We start from the raw sequence: 24,091 nt of genomic DNA, 5'->3' as shown, positions 1-24,091 counted from the left end.
TTAAGCACAACAAAGCCACAAGAATTAGCCATACAAGATGTAGGAATTTGGAAAACTTATTTTGATAATCTATACAAAAACATCCCACAAAAAGACTTACAACAGAACCAATTAGAAATGAAAGAAAAATTGAACATCCTTGAATCAGTCATTAAAAACAACCAAAATCCATTAGATTACCCAATAACCCAACAAGAACTAAATGAAAAGCTCAAATCTATTAAATCAAAGAAGGCTTGTGGTCTAGACAACATCAGAAACGAAATGCTGAAAAACAGCACACCTGAGTTGCAAAATGCTGTGCTTAAATTGTTCAACATGGTTTTAACTTCTGGCTGCTTCCCTGACGTCTGGAACCAGGGGCTCATCTCCCCTATCCACAAAAGTGGAGACAAATCAGACCCCAATAATTACAGGGGAATTTGCGTAAACAGTAACTTGGGAAAGGTTTTCTGTAGCATTTTGAATTCAAGAATTCAAACCTTTCTTCAAGAAAAGAAATGTAATAAGTAAATGTCAAATTGTCTTTCTCCCTAACCATCGCACTACTGACCATATATACACCTTACACACACTAATTAATAAACACGTCCACCGAAAGAAAGAGGGCAAAATCTTTGCTTGCTTTATTGACTTTAAAAAAGCATTTGATTATATTTCTATTTCTCCAAAGTGGGCTTGGTGTTAAGGTGTATGACTTAATAAAATGTATGTACACAGAAAACAAGTGTGCAATAAAAATCAAAAACCAAAGAACAGAATTCTTTTCACAATGTCGAGGTGTGAGACAAGGCTGCAGTTTGAGTCCAAATCTTTTCAACATTTATATCAATGAATTAGCAGACATGTTGGACCATTCTCCAGCCCCAGGACTCACACTATTTGACACAGAGGTGAAATACCTGCTATTTGCTGATGACTTGGTACTTCTATCACCAACCAAAGAAGGTCTTCAACAGAACATTAATATTCTAGAGCAATATTGCCATAATTGGGCCCTGGCAGTAAATTTCCAAAAAACGAAAATCATGATTTTCCAACAAAAAAAAACAGATGTCAGAAACACAAATATAAATTCACCCTGAACAACACCATAATTGAACACACTAAAAATTACACCTACCTTGGTCTGACCATATCTGCATCGGGAAACTTTATTATGGCAGTGAATGCACTCAAAGAAAAAGCCAGCAGAGCATTCTATGCAATAAAAATGAAATTATTCAAAATCAACATCCCAATTAGAATTTGGACCAAAATATTTGACAGTGTAACCCTACCAATAGCTCTTTTCGGAAGTGAGGTTTGGGGGCCACTCAATAAACTGGACTTTAAAATGTGGGACAAACATCCAATTGAAGCCTTACATGCAGAATTCTGTCGGAAAATCCTACAAGTCCAGAGAAATACACCAACTAATGCATATAGGGCAGAATTGGCCCGCTTTCCAGTAATAATGAAAATACAGAAAAGATCATTAAAATTTGGTCTACATCTAAATTCAAGTCCAAATTCAAGTCTGCAATTTAAAGCACTTCAAACCCAAGAGCTGAGCCCAGAAACGAGCCCTCTCAGTCAGCTGGTGTTGGACCTAACCAACCAAGCTGACACCAGCACTGCTTCAAAAGAAAGAATTCCAATAAACAAAATCATGAACCAATCAAAGGACTCATATATACAACATTGGAAAAACAAAGCAAAATCCCAAAGCCGACTAAACTGCTATCTGACCCTAAACAGAGAATATGAATTGGCTGATTATCTCTACTCTGTCAGAGATACGAAGCAGAGACAGATCCTTACCAAGTACAAGCTGAGTGACCACCGATTGGCAATAGAAACCGGCAGACATAAAAAGACATGGCTACCCAAAGAGGAGTGTGTATGTGGTCACTGCCTGACAGGGGAGGTAGAAACAGAGATGCACTTTCTCCTTTACTGAGATAAATATTCCTCACCAAGAGATTCATTATTCACAGAAATGACTACATTTATTCCAAATTTTAACTTATTAAACCCAGAGGAAAAACAAAACATACTCATGGGCGAAGGAGTAATGGCTACTCTTGCAGCCAAATATGTATTTACCTGCCATAGCCTGAGGGACACTGAATAATAACATCTGCATAGTAAGCAGTAACTTACTTATTATGACTGTTATTGTTATTACTGTTATTGTTATTACTATTATTATTGTTGTTTATCATTCCAAATAGTAGTGGTAATGGTAATGATAGCAGTTTAGTGATGGTGGTGGTAGTAGTAGTGGTATGGGTGGTAATGGTAATGATAGCAGTTTAGTGATGGTGGTGGTGGTAGTAGTGGTAATGATGATAGTAGTTGTAGTACTGATGTAATGGTGAAGATGACCGTTATTTAGTGATAAGTTAGTTATAGTTTAATTTTCCATTTATATTTTTATATTTATTACATTACATTCGACTACTGACTGTTACCATTTTATTGTTATTATTTTTGTATTTAATTTTGTATTATTATTTACTGCCATTTTATATTATTATTTGTTATTGTTTATAATTTTATTACAATGTATATTGTATACATTGTTGCTTTGGCAAAAATGACACGATGTTTTTCATGCCAATAAAGCAGCTTGAATTTGAATTTGAGAGACAGAGACAAAGAGAGAGAGAGACAAAGACAAAGTGAGAGAGAGACAAACAGAGACAAAGAGAGAGAGAGACAAAGAGAGACAGCGCATTCGAGGTGATAATGGTATAGTTTAGGTTCATCCAGATCCTGTCCTCTCATTTCATCTCTTACAGATGCTCAAGCCACAGCATGACCACAATGCTAGGCTGAACGGCATGAGAGAAATGCTTTGGTTTAAATTAAATGTGACAATTATGAACAATAAATGTCTGCAGTAAACCACCTCCTGTGGCGAAGTCACACAGTAAAACAAACTGTCAATAAGGAGATGGGATCTGGGATTGAAACCCATTACCTCTCTGGGTTCTATGAGGGGTGAAAGACTAGCTCTCACATACACAAGCTTTAACTCTGTAAATAATCCAGAGGGGGAAAAAAAGTGTGTGTTTGCATGGATGCATGTGTGTTTAAGATGCATGGAGGCTGAATGCAGTTCATCCCCATTGTGAATGTCAGCCTCTAGCCAAGAAGCCCCAGGCCACATGTGAAATTATAAAGAGACCTCACCCACAAACTATTCCCCCAGCACAGCTGCTCAATGTCACCCCGTGCATTACAACAGGAGAGGAGGGGACCGCCAAACCCTCCTCTGGTCTAGTAGGAAAGAGGGGAAGTGGGGACGAAGAGTGTGCATACTTAGAGCTAGAGAAACAGACAACCCATAACTAATCAGTAGATACACATGACCTCCTCTGTTACGCCAGCGCTGATACTCAACCTCTGTCACATGCAGAGTACAATACAACACATAGCATAATGTAGGAGTGTATCAAAACTATACTCCCTGTGACTGGAGAACACCACTGAGCTAAAGACTGACCTATCTGCATGACCCGTCCGAACACGGAGGAGTTGTCCACGGTGCTGCAGTTCCACCGGCGGTGTCTGAACTGGTACTGACACTCCCTGATGCCCGTCTTGGCGCCCTCGCCAATATACTGCATGTGGTCCTGGTACAGCTGGCACAGCTTCTTCTGGCCCTGGGAGAGACCCACCAGCTGGCTGCACAGAGGCTGGGCACCGATGATGTAGGCCTCAGGGATCAGCAGAGGGTTCATGGCTAGAGACCTGGATGGAGAAACACACTTTTCTAATAGAGACCTGGACAGAGAAACACACTATTCTAATAGAGACCTGGACAGAGAAACACACTATTCTAATAGAGACCTGGACAGAGAAACACACTATTCTAATAGAGACCTGGACAGAGAAACACACTATTCTAATAGAGACCTGAACAGAGAAACACACTATTCTAATAGAGACCTGGACAGAGAAACACACTATTCTAATAGAGACCTGGACAGAGAAACACACTATTCTAATAGAGACCTGGACAGAGAAACACACTTTTCTAATAGAGACCTGGACAGAGAAACACACTATTCTAATAGAGACCTGGACAGAGAAACACACTTTTCTAATAGAGACCTGGACAGAGGGAGACAGAGAGGGAGACAGAGAGGGAGACACAGAGGGAGACACAGAGGGAGACAGAGAGGGAGACAGAGAGGGAGACACAGAGGGATACAAAGAGGGATACAGAGAGGGAGACACAGAGGGAGACACAGAGGGAGACACAGAGGGAGACAGAGAGGGAGACACAGAGGGAGACACAGAGGGAGACACAGAGGGAGACACAGAGGGAGACACAGAGGGAGACAGAGAGGGAGACACAGAGGGAGACACAGAGGGAGACACAGAGGGAGACACAGAGGGAGACAGAGAGGGAGACACAGAGGGAGACACAGAGGGAGACACAGAGGGAGATACAGAGGGAGACACAGAGGGAGACACAGAGGGAGACAGAGAGGGAGACACAGAGGCTGGGTACTGATGACGTATGCATATGGACATGTAGTTCATGGTCACAGACCTGTACAGAGCACACCCATCATCATCATCAGAACAATTCAACTAGACTTTTACACACACACAGGCGCGCACGCACACACACACACACAGGCGTGCACACACACAGGCGCGCACACACACACAGGCGCGCACACACACACAGGCGCGCACACACACACACACACACACACACACACACACACACACACACACACACACACACACACACACACACACACACACACACACAGGCGCGCACGCACACACACAGGCGCACACACATACACACAGGTGTGCGCACACACACACTTAGAGCAGCTCGTCCTAACCTCCCCAGAGCAGCACAATTAGCCTCCACTGTAACCAGATCTACTGAGGAGAGCAGCCAGGGAGGGAGGGAAAACACCCCTCCCCCTTCTCTCACACTCTCACACACACACACACAGACACACACAGACACACACACACACACACACACACACACACACACACACACACACACACACACACACACACACACACACACACACACACACACTCTCACACACACACACAGACACACACACACACACACACACACACCCCACTCGCTCTGACACAGTAAATCATTTGCACCTGCGTGTCTTTTACTGGAGGAAAGTCACACACACCTCAGCATTATGTCTACAGTAGCTAATTCTGTGTGTGATAATGTGTGAGTCTGTGGTAGTGTGTGTGTGTGTGTGTGTGTGTGTGTGTGTGTGTGTGTGTGTGTGTGTGTGTGTGTGTGTGTGTGTGTGTGTGTGTGTGTGTGTGTGTGGTAGTGTGTGTGTGTGTGTGTGTGTGTGTGTGTGTGTGTGTGTGTGTGTGTGTGTGTGTGTGCTATAAACAAGTAGAAAACATGTTACAAATACTGTATACACAGCATACAACCACACACGCAGATACAGACACTAACAGGATCAAAATCTGATGTAATTTGATCAATGCTCCTATGGTGATGTGTCAACACTGTATAAAACCTATTATCTCTCTATTATCTCTGTCTCTCATCTGCATGTTCACATTTAGACTTGTCTCCTACTGGCAAACACACACACACTACCACACACTGTCACGTTCCTGACCTTATTTTCCTTTGTTTAACTTTGTTTAGTTGGTCAGGACGTGAGCTGGGTGGGTAGTCTATGTTATGTGTTTCTATGTGGGGTTAAATGTGTTGCCTGATATGGTTCTCAATTAGAGGCAGGTGTTTGACGTTTCCTCTGATTGAGAACCATATTAAGGTAGGCTGTTCTCACTGTTTGTTTGTGGGTGATTGTTCCTGTGTCTGTGTCTGTTGCACCACACGGGACTGTTTCGTTTGTTCGTTCGTTTGGCTAGTCTTTCCTGTTCGTGCGTTCTTCGTGTCTATATGTAAGTTCTCAAGTGCAGGTCTGTCTATGGTCATTTGTTGTTTTGTAGTTTGTGTAAGAGTTTTCGTGTTTCGTCTTTCTTTAATAAATTCCATTATGTCTGCATACAACGCTGCGTTTTGGTCCGACCCTTACTCCTTCTCCTCATCCGAGGAGGAGGCAGTAGACAGCCGTTACAGAATCACCCACCAACAAAGGACCAAGCGGCGTGGGAGAAAGCAACAGCGATCGCAGGATTCATGGACATGGGAGGAAATATTGGACGGAAAAGGTCCATGGGCACAGCCAGGAGAATATCGCCGCCCTCGTGAAGAGCTGGAGGCAGCTAAAGCTGAGAGGCGGTGGTATGAGGAGGCAGCACGGAGGCGAGGCTGGAAACCTGTGAGTCAAGCCCAAAACATACAAGCCCATACAACGCTGCGTTTTGGTTCGACCCTTACTCCTTCTCCTCATCCAAGGAGGAGGCATTAGACAGCCGTTACACACACACACACTACCACACACACTACCACACACACTACCACACTACCACACACACTACCACACACTACCACACAAACCACACACACACTACCACACTACCACACACACACACTACTACACAAACACTACCACACACACTACCACACACACACACACTACTACACAAACACTACCACACTACCACACACACACACTACCACACAAACCACACACACACACTACCACACACACAAACCACACACACACACTACCACACACACACTACCACACACACAAACACTACCACACAAAACACACACACACACACTACCACACACATACACACTACCACACAAACCACACACACAAACCACACACACAAACCACACACTACCACACTACCACACACTACCACACACACACACACACTACCACACACACACACTACCACACACACTACCACACACAACCAAACACAACCACACACACACTACCACACACTACAACACACACACTACAACACACACACACCCACACACAAACACTACCACACAAACACACACACACTCACACACTACCAGACACACACACTACCACACACACACACACACACACACACACACACACACACACACACACACACACACACACACACACACACACACACACACAATCACAGACACACACACACACTACCACACACACACACAATACCACAGACACACACACAATTACACACACACACAATACCACAGACACACACAACACACACACACACACACACACACACACACACACACACACACACACACACACACACACACACACACACACAATCACAGACACACACACACACTACCACACACACACACACAATACCACAGACACACACACAATTACACACACACACAATACCACAGACACACACAACACACACACACACACACACACTACCACACTACCACAGACACACAACCACAGACACACACACACTACCACACACACAGAACCACACACACACACACACACACTACCACAGACACACACAACCACATACACACACAACCACACACACCACCACAGACACACACAACCACAGACACACACACACACACACACAATACTACCGACACAAACAACCTACCACGGAAACATACACACACACACACACACACACACACACACACACACACACACACACACACACACACAAGCACAGACACACACACACACACACACACACACAACCACAGAAACACACACACACACACACACACTACCACAGAAACACACACACACACTACCACAGACACACACTAGCACAGACACACACTACCACACTACAGATACAACCACAGAGACACACACACACACACCACCACAGACACACACACACACTACCACAGAGACACACACACACACACACACACTACCTTAGAAACACACACACACACACACTACCACAGACACACACACACTGCCACACAACCACAGACACACACTACCACACAGACACACACACACACACACACACACACCACCAGAGACACAAACAACCTACCACGGAAACATACACACAACCACAGACACACACACACACACACACACACAGCCACAGAAACACACACACACACACACTACCACAGAAACACACACACACACACACACTACCAAATAAACACAGACACTACCACACACACACACACAACCAGAGATAAACATACACTACCACAGACACACACACTACCATAGACACACACACACACACACTACAGATACAACCACAGAGACACACACACACACTACCACAGACACACACACACACACACCACCACAGACACACACACACACTACCACAGAGACACACACACACACACACACCTTAGAAACACACACACACACACACACTACCACAGAAACACACACACTGCCACATAACCACAGACACACACTACCACACAGACACACACACACACACACACACACACACCACCAGAGACACACACACACTACCACAGACACACACACACACGACTACCGACACAAACAACCTACCACGGAAACACACACACAACCACAGAAACACACACACACACACACACACACACACACACACACACACACACACACACACACACACACACACACACACACACACTACCACAGACACACCAACACACACTACAACACACACACAATCACAGACGCACTACCACATACACACTGCCACAGACACACCGCCACACACACTACCACAGCCACACACACACACACACACACACACACACTACCACAGACGCACACACACACACACACCACCAGACACACCACCACAGGCACACCCACACACTACCACAGCCACACCCACATACACACACAACCACATACACACACCACCACAGACAGACACACACACACACACAACCACAGACACACACACCAAAGACACACACACTACCACAAACACAATACCACAGAGACACACTACCACAGACACACACACACACCACCACACACACCACCACCGACACACAATCACAGACAAACAGCCACAGACACACAGCCGCAGAAACACTAGTACAGACACGCTGCCACAGACACCCTACCGCAGACGCACAACCACAGACAAACACATACACACCACCACAGCCAGACACACCACCACAGTCAAAACACTCACACACACTTCCACAGACACGGCCACAGACACACTACCACAGACACTACCACAGACATACACACCACCACAGCCAGACAGACACACTACCACAGACACACACACCACCACAGACACACCAACACACTACCACAGCCACAAACACACCACTACACACACACACACACACACGCACACACACAGACACACAATACCAGAGACAAACACCCACACACACACTACCAAAGACACTACCACAGACACACAGACACAGACACTACCACAGACAAACACCCACACACACACTACCACAGACACACACACACAAACACACTACCACAGACATACACACCATCACAGCCAGACACACACACACACACACACACACACACACACACACACACACACACACACACACACACACACACACACACACACACACACACACACTACCACAGACACACCACCACAGACACACACATACACACAAACACAAACACAAACACAGACACACACATTCACACAAACACAAACACAGACACACACACTACCGCAGACACACAACCACAGACAGGCACACGCACACACACACAGCCACCGACACTGCCACAGACACACACACACACACACACAGCCACCGACACCACCACAGACACACTGACACACAAACACCACCAGACACACACACACACACACAACCACAGACACACACACTGCCGCAGACATACAACCACAGACACACACACACACAACCACAGACAGACACATGCACACACACAACAACAGACACACACGACGCCACACACACACACACTACCACATACAGCCACACACACACTACATCAGACACACACTACCACAGACACACACACTACCACAGACACACAGACACACACACCACCAGACACTACCACAGCCGCACACGACCAAAGACACACAGACACACAGTACCACAGACACACGCACACACTACCACAGTCGCACACACGCTACCACAGACACACACACACACACACTACCACACACTACCACCACAGACACACACACACTACCGCACACAAACACACACTACCACAGACACACACACACACACACACACACACACACACACACACACACACACACACACACACACACACACACACACACACACACACACACTGTCACACACTACCACAGCCACACACTACCACAGACACAAACTACCACAGCCACACACACACACACTGCCACCACAGACACACACACTACCACACAAACACACACACCCTACCACAGACACACACAGACACACACTACCACAGACACACACACTACCACAGCCACACAACCACACTCCACCACAGACACACACACACACACCACCACCGACACACACACACACACACACACACACACAACCACAGCCACACACACACACAAACTACCACAGACACCACCACATACACAGACAAACACACACACACGCCACCACAGACACACACACATACACAGACACACACACACACATACGCCACCACAGACACACACACTACCACAGACACCACCACATATACAGACACACACACGCCACCACAGACACACACACTACCACACACACAGACACACACACACATTATCACACAGACACACCCTACCACAGACAGACACACACACACACACTACCACAGACACACACACACACACTACCACAGACACACACACACACTACCACACACACACACTGCCACACACACACACTGCCACCACAGACACACACACTACCACACACACACACACTATCACACACACACTACCACCGACACACACACACACACACTACCACCGACAGACACACACACTGCCACACACACACTACCACAGCCACACACACACTACCACCGACACACACACACACACACACTGCCATGCACACACTACCACAGCCACACACACACTACCACAGTCACACACACACACACACACTACCAAAGCCACACACACACATTCACACACACTACCACAGCCACACACACTACCACAGACACACACACACACACACACACACTACCACAGATACACACACTACCACAGACACACACACACTACCACACACACACACACACACACACACACACACACACACACACACACACACACACACACACACACACACACACACACACAAACTACCACAGACAGACACACTACCACCACAGACACACACACACACACACACACACACACACACACACACACACACACACACACACACACTACCACAGACACACACACACACACTACCACAGACACACACTACCACAGACACACACTACCACAGACACACACACTACCACAGCCACAAACACTACCACAGCCACTCAACCACACTATCACCACAGACACACACACACACACACAACCACAGCCACACAACCACAGCCACACACACACACACACACTACCAAAGCCACACACACACACTACCACAGACACACACCCACTACCACAGACACACACACACTACCACAGACACACATGCACACACTACCACAGACACCACCACAGACGCAGACACACACACAAACACACACTACCACAGATACACACACTACCACAGACACACACACACACCCACACACTTAGCAGACACACACACACACACACTGAGCAGACACACACACACACCCACACACTTAGCAGACACACACACACACACACACACACTACCACAGATACACACGCTACCACATACAGACACACACACACTACCACAGACAGACACACACACACTACCACAGACACACTACCACAGACACACACACACACTACCACAGACACACACACACTACCACACACAACATGGAGTCAGAAACAGAGAGACATGGAGTCAGAGAGACATGGAGTCAGAGAGACATGGAGCCAGAGAGACATGGAGTCAGAGAGACATGGAGACATGGAGTCAGAGAGACATGGAGTCAGAGAGACATGGAGCCATGGAGTCAGAGAGACATGGAGTCACAGAGACATGGAGACATGGAGTCAGAGAGACATGGAGTCAGAAAGACATGGAGACATGGAGTCAGAGAGACATGGAGTCAGAGAGACATGGAGACATGGAGTCAGAGAGACATGGAGCCAGAGACAGAGAGTCAGAGAGACATGGAGTCAGAGAGACATGGAGACATGGAGTCAGAGAGACATGGAGTCAGAGAGACATGGAGTCAGGGAGACATGGAGTCAGAGAGACAGAGAGACATGGAGTCAGAGAGACAGAGAAACATGGAGCCAGAGAGACATGGAGTCAGAGACGTGGAGTCAGAGAGACATGGAGTCAGAGAGACATGGAGTCAGAGAGACATTGAGCCAGAGAGACATGGAGCCAGAGACAGAGAGACATGAAAACATGGAGTCAGAGAGACATGGAGTCAGAAAGACAGAGAGCCATGGAGTCAGAGAGACATGAAAACATGAAGTCATAGAGACATGGAGTCATAGAGACATGGAGTCAGAGAGACATGGAGTCAGAGAGACATGGAGACATGGAGTCAGAAAGACAGAGAGACATGGAGTCAGAGAGACATGAAAACATGGAGTCAGAGAGACATGGAGTCAGAGAGACATGAAAACATGGAGTCAGAGAGACATGGAGTCAGAGAGACATGAAAACATGGAGTCAGAGAGACATGAAAACATGGAATCAGAGAGACATGTAGTCAGAAAGACAGAGAGACATGGAGTTAGAGAGACATTGAGTCAGAGAGACATGAAAACATGGGAGTCAGAGAGACATGGAGTCAGAAAGACAGAGAGACAGAGAGACATGGAGACAGAGAGACAGAGAGACAGAGAGACAGAGAGACAGAGAGGCAGAGAGGCAGAGAGGCAGAGAGACAGAGAGACAGAGAGACAGAGAGGCAGAGAGGCAGAGAGGCAGAGAGGCAGAGAGACAGAGAGACAGAGAGACAGAGAGACAGAGTAAGTGTCAGCATGTTGTATCATGTGGTGGGATCGGAGCAGCCCGTCTCACACTCACAGAGAGAGAGAGAGGGAGGGGCAGGGGATCCAATGGCACAGCCACCACTCTAGCACAGCCACCACTCTGGCACAGCCACCACTCTGGCACAGCCACCACTCTGGCACAGCCACCACATTGAGAGTAGGGCAGTATAATGTAGAGTATACATACCACCATGAGTTGGCCTCCACCACCACCTGCAGGAGCAGTGTGAGCAGTGTGAGGGCGAACACACACTGTCTGGAGTCCAACACACTCCCCGCCGGTGCCGAGGGACAGCATACACGCACCAGCCGCCGCAGGAACAACATGCTGGATCAGTTACTGGATCAGCTCTGTGGAGAGACGGCAGAACAGACAGATCAGACGGGCACTCACACACACACACACACACACAACCGATAGCCAGTCCACATGCACGCTCATACACACACACAGAACAGAGGACTGTACACATATCCTGTCTGTCTAAGTCCATCTGTCTCCTCAGCCAGACTGTGAAAGGGTTAATTAAGAGGGAGTTCCAAAATGCTGTGTATGGTATGTGGTGTGTGACTGTCAGAGAGATAAAGAAACATTACTTATGAGTGTACTGTTGCTCTCCCTCTGTGTGTGTACATACATATATATATATATCTCTATATATACACACATATACATATATCTGTGTGTGCGCATGTGTGTGTGAGCATGTGTGAGCATGTGTGTGTGAGCATGTGTGTGTGTGTGTGTGTGTGTGTGTGTGTGTGTGTGTGTGTGTGTGTGTGTGTGTGTGTGTGTGTGTGTGTGTGAGCATGTGTGTGAGTGCGTGTGCGTGTGCACGTGTGTATGTGTGTGTGTGTGTGTGTGTGTGTGTGTGTGTGTGTGTGTGTGTGTGTGTGTGTGTGTGTGTGTGTGTGTGTGTTTGAGCCTTGTGTTGAGAGGCCTGGGGCCATCGGTGCTTGCAGCAGAGCAGTCCTTTGGCAGCAGGTGAGTGTGTGAATCACAGAAGGCAGAATAACAATGGCCTTCAAACCCCCTTCAACCAGACATTCCTACCAGACAGACAGTTCATTATACCAACGATAAGAGCATTCTTCTCCTGCGCCAATCAGACAAGGAGAGAGAGAGAGAGACCCCCTCTGTTCAACTGCAGCACAGTGATGCACTTAAATTGACATGTAATGCGCAGTTAAAAACAGATGAGATAAAAATACACACATTCCTACAGAAGCTCTAAATATATTTTCATATTCTGTTTCTTAAGTCGGTATCTCCTTAAAGGATCCTAGTCCATTGATGAAATGTCCTATACGCCTCTCCCCCACTCTGTTCGGGACACGTTTTTCCAGTTCGCGTTTAGCTTAAATATTGCTTTCGCATTTGACCAATCACTAGACCTATTTCAATTCATGACGATGTGAAATTATTGTTTAAGGTGTATTAGGCTTAGGCTAAGCTATGTTGATTAAATCAATTACTAGACAAGTATAAGCTATTTATTGAGTTATGAGGAAGTTATGTAAACTATTAATTGTATTATTATTTAATTGCGTCATCTTTTTTAACAAATACTATTTTAGGATAATTTTAAATTGTACGAAATAAACACAAAACTGTCCATAATTTAATGGAAGCCTACACATTAGGCTATTTATCCGTTCGTGACCCAGTTACACGACTGTCCTATTCCCCAAAAAAATATTTTTCTGTGGCTTTGGAAATTAAAACTTTTACATCCAAATGAATGCACTTTTAGCTATTTTATTCGTTAATTCGTTACATGATCATTTTGTAAGTAAGTTATTATAACACTAATCGTCCTAATAACAAGCGTTCACCAAGGAATAACCTATTATTTGAATTTAAAAAAATGCGCAGAATGCGTTCATGTAGATATTTATCTACATTAAGTTTATAAATGTGTAGTTCATATATATAAAATAAAAAATATTAAATGTGGAATTGGAAGGCTACTACATTTTAAATAATGACAATATGAAAACCTAAATGGACATCTTTAAAAACATAGTGTGTGTGTTTTTTGAAAACGTAATTTCTTATTAGTATGACATACGCTTTGAAGCGATACATGCAGGCCAACAACCAACTACTTACTGGGTGGTAGGTTACAGTGTCCATGTCCAGGTGAAGTTGAGATTTTATTAACTGTAAATTACATTTGAAAAACGTGATTTTAATGCGAAATTTGCAAACGAGTTTGCATAATTTCAGAAGTATGAGCCTATAAATCCAATTCCGTTTTTGTGTCTGGAATCATTTGAATCCCGCTGTTCTGATTCTAATGAAAAGGCAACGGCATAACAGTCTAAATCATTTCCCTCAAATGTTTCCTGCTGTTTATAAAGTGGCATCTCTGCGTGGTCATTTTAGAGGCTATAGTGACTGGGAGGCGGCTAATTTGTCAAGATGTGTATTTTCCAGAGTAATCGCTGAGTAATAGTCATTCCAAATGTTCTGTCACTCACACGCGCACACACACTTTCAGTTTGCGCGCTGCCTTTCGGGCTGGCGGCTAAAATCCCCATTTTTATATAGGCCGTGAAAAATGCCCGGCCCGGTTACATCAGATCAGTTATAAACTAAAATGTATAGCCTACATTAGTCTGAATGATAGCCACCGCTTGTCTCATATATTGCTGGCTTCCTTCAGTCCTACGGGTGCATGGAGTGGGCTGAAATAGGGAGAGCAATTGTGTGCACGTGAAAGCTGAAACAGTGGAAGGCTAACCTTTAACCGGTAACCGTGACCTGTCATATAAACAACCAGGTTTGAGGAGACTCCTCCATTTCGTCAATTCAGGGGTTCAATTGAATGAAATTCCAATTAATTCCAAACATTTTTTGAATAGTCATTTATTTTCTTGAATGAACCCAACAAGCAAGTGATGCAGAGAAAACACAGTTCAGACCACCACTCCCCGGTATTAACGATATGGTCAGCGCACACCGAGTAGGGCTATTGAATTATGATGGAAACGGCCTAATTTCGTCTCCACCCTGAGCAGTGAAGAATCATGAATGGACTTGGACAGGCAAAAAAAAGTGTCTATTACATATCAGCTAATCAAGTTGACTAAATTAATGTTAAAATCTTACAGGCTAAAACCAATTTAAGCACAAACAAGTGCGTTGGTTTTGATACCCCTGTATAATAGTCGAGAACAATAAATTAATACCATCTACACATTTACAGGGGAATAAATTAAGCCTAAGCCATAATACGAAATATCGGTCAATATTTAAATAGTTCGTTTCAAATATTTAACATAGCCTGTTTCTGTTTCTGAGAACAACTCAGAAGAGAAAATAAACATGGTCAAGGTGTAAAACGTAGGCCCATGTAGGTCAATCATTTATTGTCAGATTAATAGACAAATAAATGCTTCTATAAAAAGCGTCCTTGACATGGTTTATTGATTATTCTTGGAAGGATAATGAATAAATCAGTTTATGTCCATGTCAGATGTAGATTAAATGCATGAAAAATCGCCTTCAGGGACGCTGTGTTTTTTTATTAACATAGTCAACATAAATAGATGAATTAAGTGTTACCTAATATTGATCAATGCATATCAGTTTCCAGCACACACACACACACACACACACACACACACACACACACACACACACACACACACACACACACACACACACACACACACACACACACACACACACACATCTCGTTTTAGAAGGCCAGAGGAGGGAGCCAGAGTCTATGTTTTGATGGACGGAGAGGGAGCAGAGCATACGGAGAGAGAAACAGAGAGAGCAAGGGTGGCATTACAAATTAAAACATGTGGCATTAGTTTAACACTGCACAAACAAAGAGTTTTAAAAAGTGTACTTCAGGAGAAAAATTATAATGGTTAAGAGAAAAATGCTTTTGGATAGGTTGCAGGCTGCGGTCAAACAAACGAGAATCATTCCTAACGAAAAATGAGTCCTAAGCATGCCAAGAATCGAGGACATAATTTGGGAAAAGGTTTTAGTTTTTTTAGTTGCTAACCGATCTCTAAATAACTATTCGATAACGAACAAAATCATAGAGCAAACTATACTCACCACGGAAAACAATTCTTTACGAACGATAATCCACTTTGGTGAGATGATTATTAAAGGAATAATTCCAGTGCCAAGGCCGTAGTGGGCTCGAGAGACTCCTTGTACTTATATCGTTGGCTCAGGTCGGTTTCAATCCAAAGCAGTTAGTGCTAAATCGGGGTTGTACGGGATAGTGTACGGTGTGTAATGGAGGAAGGTGGCAGTAACCGTGGTAGTCCTGCGGCTCAGTGTCGGAAGACTGGCATAGGCGATCCGTTATCGACGAATGCGCGGGACAGCGGAGAGGAGAGCTCTTTCAGAGACGACGGAGGTTATTTACAATGTCCAGCAGCACTATAAATAATTAGAGCCTTTAACAAACGTGGGCGTGAATCCGCGGAAACACTTAATGACAAATAAAAAATTCACAAGAAACTAACTAGCAAGTGCCCGTGGCCAGAAACGTCAGCTGTAATAAACTGTTGCCAACGCTCTTTTGATGGTTGGGAGGATTAATAGCGGTAGCTTTATCCTTCCAAGATTCCTTGCAGATTTGTAGAGGTTCCGAAGGCTTTGTAGAGGTTCCGACGGGCTGGCACTAGTGTGTAAAGCGCAGGTAAACACATGAACTGGTGATAGGTGAGGAGAGATGATCCTACAGCGGTGACACCTTGAACTCAGAGCGTGTTCTACCTGTGGTAACATCCACACTGCAGGGTTCCTCGCCACAAACCTGATGCCGTTATTTCATCCTCCATTCTGCAGAAATACGCTGCTCTCTCCTGAACTCCTCGGTTGATTTACTCTGTAACAAAAACTTTACCCGCAAAAAGTCCGTTCAACACATCCAACTTTGAGTGGTGGAAGACACGAATTGCCGCAAATCCACTCCAAGCTCGCCACTGGAAGAAGACTCCAAACAGCAGTACTGTGTGAGATGGAGAAGTCGCTTGGAGAAGTTACGCTCGTGGTGATAACCCCCGCCCGGTAGTGTGTGTGTGTGTGTTGAAGAGCAACTCCTTCTCCTTCTGTCACCTGCCTCGTCGCCTCCTCTCTCAAACTAGCAAACCCTAGCCCTGATGCGCGGGGGAAAACTTCTAGATGGCGCATGCGCTTCACATTTTCTCCCAAAGCACTTCTTTAAAGTCACTAAACTTTCTACGGCAAAGAATGTGGGCCAAGTGGGAAAGACTCGCAATTTGCGTCTAGGTGAAATCGTAAAAAAAAAAAAAATATTAAAAAAGGGCGGAACGGGCTGTAACAAAACAAGCGTCTCTATTACCTAAAATAAACGTATAAAGCACCCGGGGCTATTAGTCTATCCGTGCCAGAGCCGAGTTAGGATTTTCAGACGCAGGGGATCGAGTTACCTCCCAGTAAAAACCAAGACAAGCAGTTCGACACTGTTTGCTTATACAGAGTGCTCTCATCATGCGCAGGACTGTATGCATAAGCATTATGGTCATTAGAATAACTATTATTTTATCGCCGAACATGGACGTTATCGCAGAACACTGGACATGAACAAGATGGAGGTCTGACGGCGAAGTGTTCCGGGTTTCTGTGTCATTATTGTTTAACAGACTTTCAGACTACAAGTTCCACACATTTTTTTTTCAGGAGAGAGAAGTCTGGGGCAGCTAACCATTATTCATTGGTTTATAAAGTATTTCCACCAATCACAGATCTGGTTGAAATCTATTTGGATTCCAGTGGATTTGAGAGGAAAGGAAATAAAACAAATCAGTCAATGATTGTTAGAAAAAAAATTACTTCCAAATGCTAACAAAACATATACTTTCTGCTTAGTCACCTGAATGCCTGGCTGCCTGCCCAAATAAAGACTTGTTCAAACTGTGTGTGTGTGTGTGTGTGTGTGTGTGTGTGTGTGTGTGTGTGTGTGTGTGTGTGTGTGTGTGTGTGTGTGTGTGTGTGTGCATATTCTGATGTCACGTTCACATTCATAGTGCCTGCCAATCTTTGAAAGGCCTGCCTCTGCGGTGCTTTTTTGTGATCGGAGAGATGAGTGAGTTTGCCCTTGGAGTCCTCCTTGTTGTGTCTGTGTGTGCACCATAGAGGTGCCATGAGATCGCACCAGACAGTCACTGTATCATTAAGAGAGGGAGAGGGCAAGCTGTTGTCTGTAAGCACAAAGTGAAGGAGAGGTTTACATTGTAACACTGTCTTCATCCATCAGGGGAGGAAGGTGAGAAAGAGAGGGGGAGAGGGGGAGAGGGACAGAGAGACATTGCCTGCCTACTAGTCCCCATAGCTGGAGTGTAGACAGTGCTGAGCCCAGGCTCCATTGCTGATAGCTAGCTTGTGTGCAGTATGCATTATTATTAAGGTTGGATGAGCTGTGATTGGTTAGTGGTCCTAGCCTCTGCCGAGTCCCCCAACATCCGGATGTTCTGGTTTCCAGGGGAAACGGAAAGAGAGCCTGTGACGTCACTTCCACTTTTGGACGTTAACAAGGCGTTACTCCATCTTAACTCCTCCTCCACATTTACTGGATTGGTTGAACAGTGCAGGAAAGAACTTCCCCTGACAGTCTTTTGACCAGTATGTAGGGGATCAAGTTTCAGGCATGTATTTTACGCCTGCAACGTTAGGTTCCAGTGGCCCTAAAACAAGCCCAACCACGTAACTGAACCCCCCTTTAATCACCACCACTCACTACCCCTTCCCCTCAGGAGGAGAGCTGGACAACATCTGTCTGAGTCTATGAGAGAGAGAGAAAGAGAAAGAAAGACAGAGAGACAGAGATGGGTTTAGTGAGAGAAAGAGAAAGAAAGACAGAGACAGAGATGGGTTTAGTGAGAGACAGAGACCTAGAGAGAGAGAGAGACAGAGATGGGTTTAGTGAGAGACAGAGACCTAGAGAGAGAGAGAGACAGAGATGGGTTTAGGGAGAGACAGAGACCTAGAGAGAGAGAGAGACAGAGATGGGTTTAGGGAGAGACAGAGACCTGGAGAGAGAGACAGACAGAAAGATGGGTTTAGGGAGACCATGAAAAAGGGGAACAAAAGCACACTCCATTGTTTCAATCTCAGAAAAGTTGATGATTTCAAAGGATCCACTGATTATTAACATAACTATTGATACAATTCATGTTAAATTATGTTTGTGATTATCTGATAGAGATACATTCTCCGGACAGTTGAGAAAAACGCCACACTTTTATTGAACGAGAAACTAATATTGACCATGGCAACACACTGTATAACAAGTCAATAGCAGAGTTTGAGCATATTGAGACCTCGCGCTGTTCACACACACACACACACACATACACACACACACATACACACACACACACTCACACAGAAAACTGTACAAGCTAATCACACAGAGAGAAAACTGTACAAGCTAAACACTTACTGCTGGTTCAGTAGAACGCATCATGTCACCTTCAAACACCACGACATCCTCACTGGTAAACTGATATGTATAGACAACTTGTCCCCTTAAAGCAGCACTCCTCAATCTCTGATTCCAAAATGATGATTGGGGAGTGCTGACTTCAACATGGATAACTACACACAGCCACTCCAATGCATGTTGCAATTAAACAAGTCAATAAATAAAGTACTAAATAAAACATCACCCACAAGCAGAAACACACAACTGATACAAACCTCAAAGAGAACAGTACTCAATGTGTTTCAGATGTAGAAAAACAAACACAACATGATACTCGTTAAACAAAGTACAGCAGGGGGAGAGAAAACACAAGAGAAAAACAACCTCTAAACAGATCGTAGTTTGATTTCCTCAGAGGGTTTTGTTTGGTCACAGTTTATAACCTTCACCCGGAGAGGGACAAAGTTGCCCCTAGACACTGGTCTGAGGTCAGTTTTGCTTACCCACTTGATAGTTAAGGATTTAGAAAGGGCACTGATCCTAGATCAGTTCCTATGGACATCGTCTACCTGGAGCACTGTCAACCAAGAGAGCTGTCCAGTGATAGGATGACAGGAGTGTTTCCACACTTAAGAACATTCAGAGAAAGGTAGCATACACAGAACACTTCTCTGGGTTCTCTTTGAGGGTTCTAGAGTAATTGGAACCCGGTTCCCCTCTCAGTGTCTCTCTGCTGACAGGGAGTGGTTCCTTTGGCACGGTACATTGAGAAGGTCCATGTGGATCTGAGGTCCATGTTGTGGACCATGCTAATGCTATCCGTATGTGGCTACGTAAACAAACCCACATCAGGATTTGCTCTCTCCCATAGTCTTTCAAGGGCTCACAAACTATCTAAAAAAATAACACACAAAAAGATTATGTTTGGTCACTCTCAATGGTCCTTTCTGATTGGTCCTTCTGGTTTTTAGGTGACTAGTTTGTTGTCTAGGATTTATCAGTCAGTCAGTGAACCTGGGAGGGGCAGTGAGATGATTGGTTGACTGTTGGAGAGTTAAAGCCGTAGTTCATAAGTAGAGTGTATAACAGTCAGGGTTACATGTCCAACGGCGCCTCGGAGCTCATGGGACTTTACGAGTCTCTGCTCTCTGATTGTCAAACACTGGGAAGAAAGAGAGCATCTCTGCATGCAACGGAAGGCGGGAAAAGGATTGTCTTCAACCATGGCAGGTGGGCAGGATCCTGGTACTCTGCTGCAGTCAGTCTGGCCCCTGGATCAGTAGAGCTGCTCCACCAGGAGGAACAGGAGTGTGTGTTTGGTTCAAAGCCCGGATCACCAGCAGCTGTAGGGAGACAGAAAGAACAGGCATCAGTGTGAGAACACGTTATAAAACACACACATGAAGAAGGGTGTTTCATCAGAGCTTGTTATGTGGATTAAAGGAAACCTCAGCCAACTCCCCAGTGCTTCGTAACAGGCACCACGTCACATCAACCTACCAGAGCAGCATAAACAGACATCAGCCAGTGATGGAGAAATCAACTCAAACGGTTTCTTCCATACAAGCGTGTTTGGTTTTATTCTTAGTTATAGCATGACTGTTTTGTCCCTCTAACAGTCTGGCAAGTCTCCAGATCTCCTTAAGAATGCGTTAAACGTATTTGGCACAGACCCAAACATCGAGTGCTCATTTGTAACAAACTAAAATCGGAATGTGTCTGTTACTTAGGTCTTTGTTGAGAAGCCAGCCAGCAACAAAATCAAGTCCAGGGTCTCATTTGTGGGTTGAGTTTAAAAAACAATGATGTATGCCATATACAGATGTAGGATCTTAATTTGATCACCTGTTACAGGATAACTTTCCTGCAATGCAAAACAAACTTGTAGTGTATTTTAAGTTTAAAAAGGGTTCTGAAGTTTGTAATTTCCACTTAGAAATTTCAGACTTGATTTTCCCTTATGGAAAATGAATTAACCCATATAAAAATGTCCATTAATTATAATCCATATAATAACTCACATTTCCTGCAGCTGAATTATTATTTTCCTGCTATACGAAACTGGCTCAAATTAAGATCCTACATCTGTAAGACCAGGGCGCCCCATTGGCTGAGCAAACAGTTCTCAAAATAACCACCAATCAAGAATGGCGATCCCATCAGTCACTCGGGAAAGGCTAGAGAGGAGAACAAACACAACTAGGAGAGCAAGAAAAAAGGGGGAGAGAACAGACAGAAAGAGAGAAAGAGTTAAAGCTAGACTGAAAGGCGGACCATGTAGACTCGAGGGTGAAATGAAGAGTGCAGAATCCTGTGGAATTTGTTCAGGTCTGCAGGGCTTCTGGTTCTCTTCCTGTCTCCCTCTCTCTGGCTGCTGATTGGCTGCCGGGCCGAGGACCACCATCCATTACAGACGTAAATAAATAAACAGCCTCAGCAATTAAACCAAGTGCCATCATTTGTTATGCGACAGGGAGTGCTGTGTATGGGTTAGTGTGTGCCTCATATGTGTGTGTGAGGCTTTCCTCAGGTTACCGTGCCGTCGTCTGCACTTTAATTAATGATTTTGGGGCCCAAGAATCAACAAATAGGGCCGCGGCAGGCAGAACCCAGGCAGGAAGGCAGGGCCCAGGCTGACAGGGCCCAGGCAGGGCCCAGGCAGCCAGGCAGGGCTGTGTTTGTTCCCCTGCCTGGCTGCTGGTGTCACCTACAGCTGCTGGTGAGCCGGGTTTTGAACCAAACACACACTCCTGTTCACCCCGGTGGAGCAGCTCTACTGATCCAGGCAGACAGGGCCCAGGCAGGCAGACAGTGCCCAGGCAGGCAGACAGGGCCCAGGCAGGCAGACAGTGCCCAGGCAGGCAGACAGGGCCCAGGCAGGCAGACAGGGCCCAGGCAGGCAGACAGGGCCCAGGCAGGCAGACAGGGACCAGGCAGGCAGACAGGGCCCAGGCAGGCAGACAGGGACCAGGCAGGCAGACAGGGCCCAGGCAGGTAGACAGGCAGGAACCAGGCAGGCAGGAACCAGGCAGGCAGGCAGGAACCAGGGAGGCAGGCAGGAACCAGGGAGGCAGGCAGGAACCAGGCAGGCAGGCAGGGACCAGTCAGGCAGACAGGGACCAGGCAGACAGGGCCCAGGCAGACAGACAGGGCCCAGGCAAGTCATAAAGGAGATGACCCTGTCCCTGTGTGGATGGGCCTGAAGACTGCTCCCCTTTCATATCAGGCAACACTTCAATACCACCACACAACATACGCTTTCAGACCACAAGTTCCCACGGCACGCCTGCATGACCCTATGCATGTTTGGGTGCATGCATGTTAGTGTCTGTGGTTGCTATTTTATATTGAAATAACTTTAACACAACTGGCCTATCTGAATAGACTCCACCCCCACTCTCTTATGTCGCACCCTATAACTATCTAGGGGCAACTGCATCCAATGCATATAGCGTAACAGTAGCGTCATGCTCTCCCATGCTTTGACACAAAATGTCTGCTCTGTTTCAACAAGGTGGTGCTACTGTGCAGCTATACACTGAAACTGAAACTGAAAGGGCTCTTTGACAAAATATGGATACCACACATGGGGTTGCTATACTACTTAGCATTCTTACTGTATGTTGAGAGGCTGCTCCCACATA

At 45.5% G+C, this 24,091-nt stretch overlaps 1 protein-coding gene across 1 annotated transcript in view; it reads right to left on the bottom strand.

The window, feature by feature from the left end:
* The window catches only part of wnt5a (wingless-type MMTV integration site family, member 5a), a 25,984-nt gene extending 7,861 nt beyond the window's left edge, over nucleotides 1-18,123 (bottom strand). The window contains exons 1-3 of the mRNA XM_039011257.1: nucleotides 17,105-18,123; nucleotides 13,208-13,371; nucleotides 3,494-3,741 (exon numbers count right to left, since the gene is read on the bottom strand). Coding sequence (XP_038867185.1) covers nucleotides 3,494-3,741; nucleotides 13,208-13,347 — 388 coding nt within the window. The 5' untranslated portion in view covers nucleotides 13,348-13,371; nucleotides 17,105-18,123. The remainder of the gene's footprint in view (nucleotides 1-3,493; nucleotides 3,742-13,207; nucleotides 13,372-17,104) is intronic.
* Between the last annotated feature and the right edge of the window lie 5,968 nt (nucleotides 18,124-24,091).

The sequence above is a fragment of the Salvelinus namaycush genome, chromosome 16 (assembly GCF_016432855.1).
Source record: "Salvelinus namaycush isolate Seneca chromosome 16, SaNama_1.0, whole genome shotgun sequence".
Taxonomy (NCBI): Eukaryota; Metazoa; Chordata; class Actinopteri; order Salmoniformes; family Salmonidae; genus Salvelinus; species Salvelinus namaycush.
This window is presented reverse-complemented; position numbering and strand designations above follow the sequence as displayed.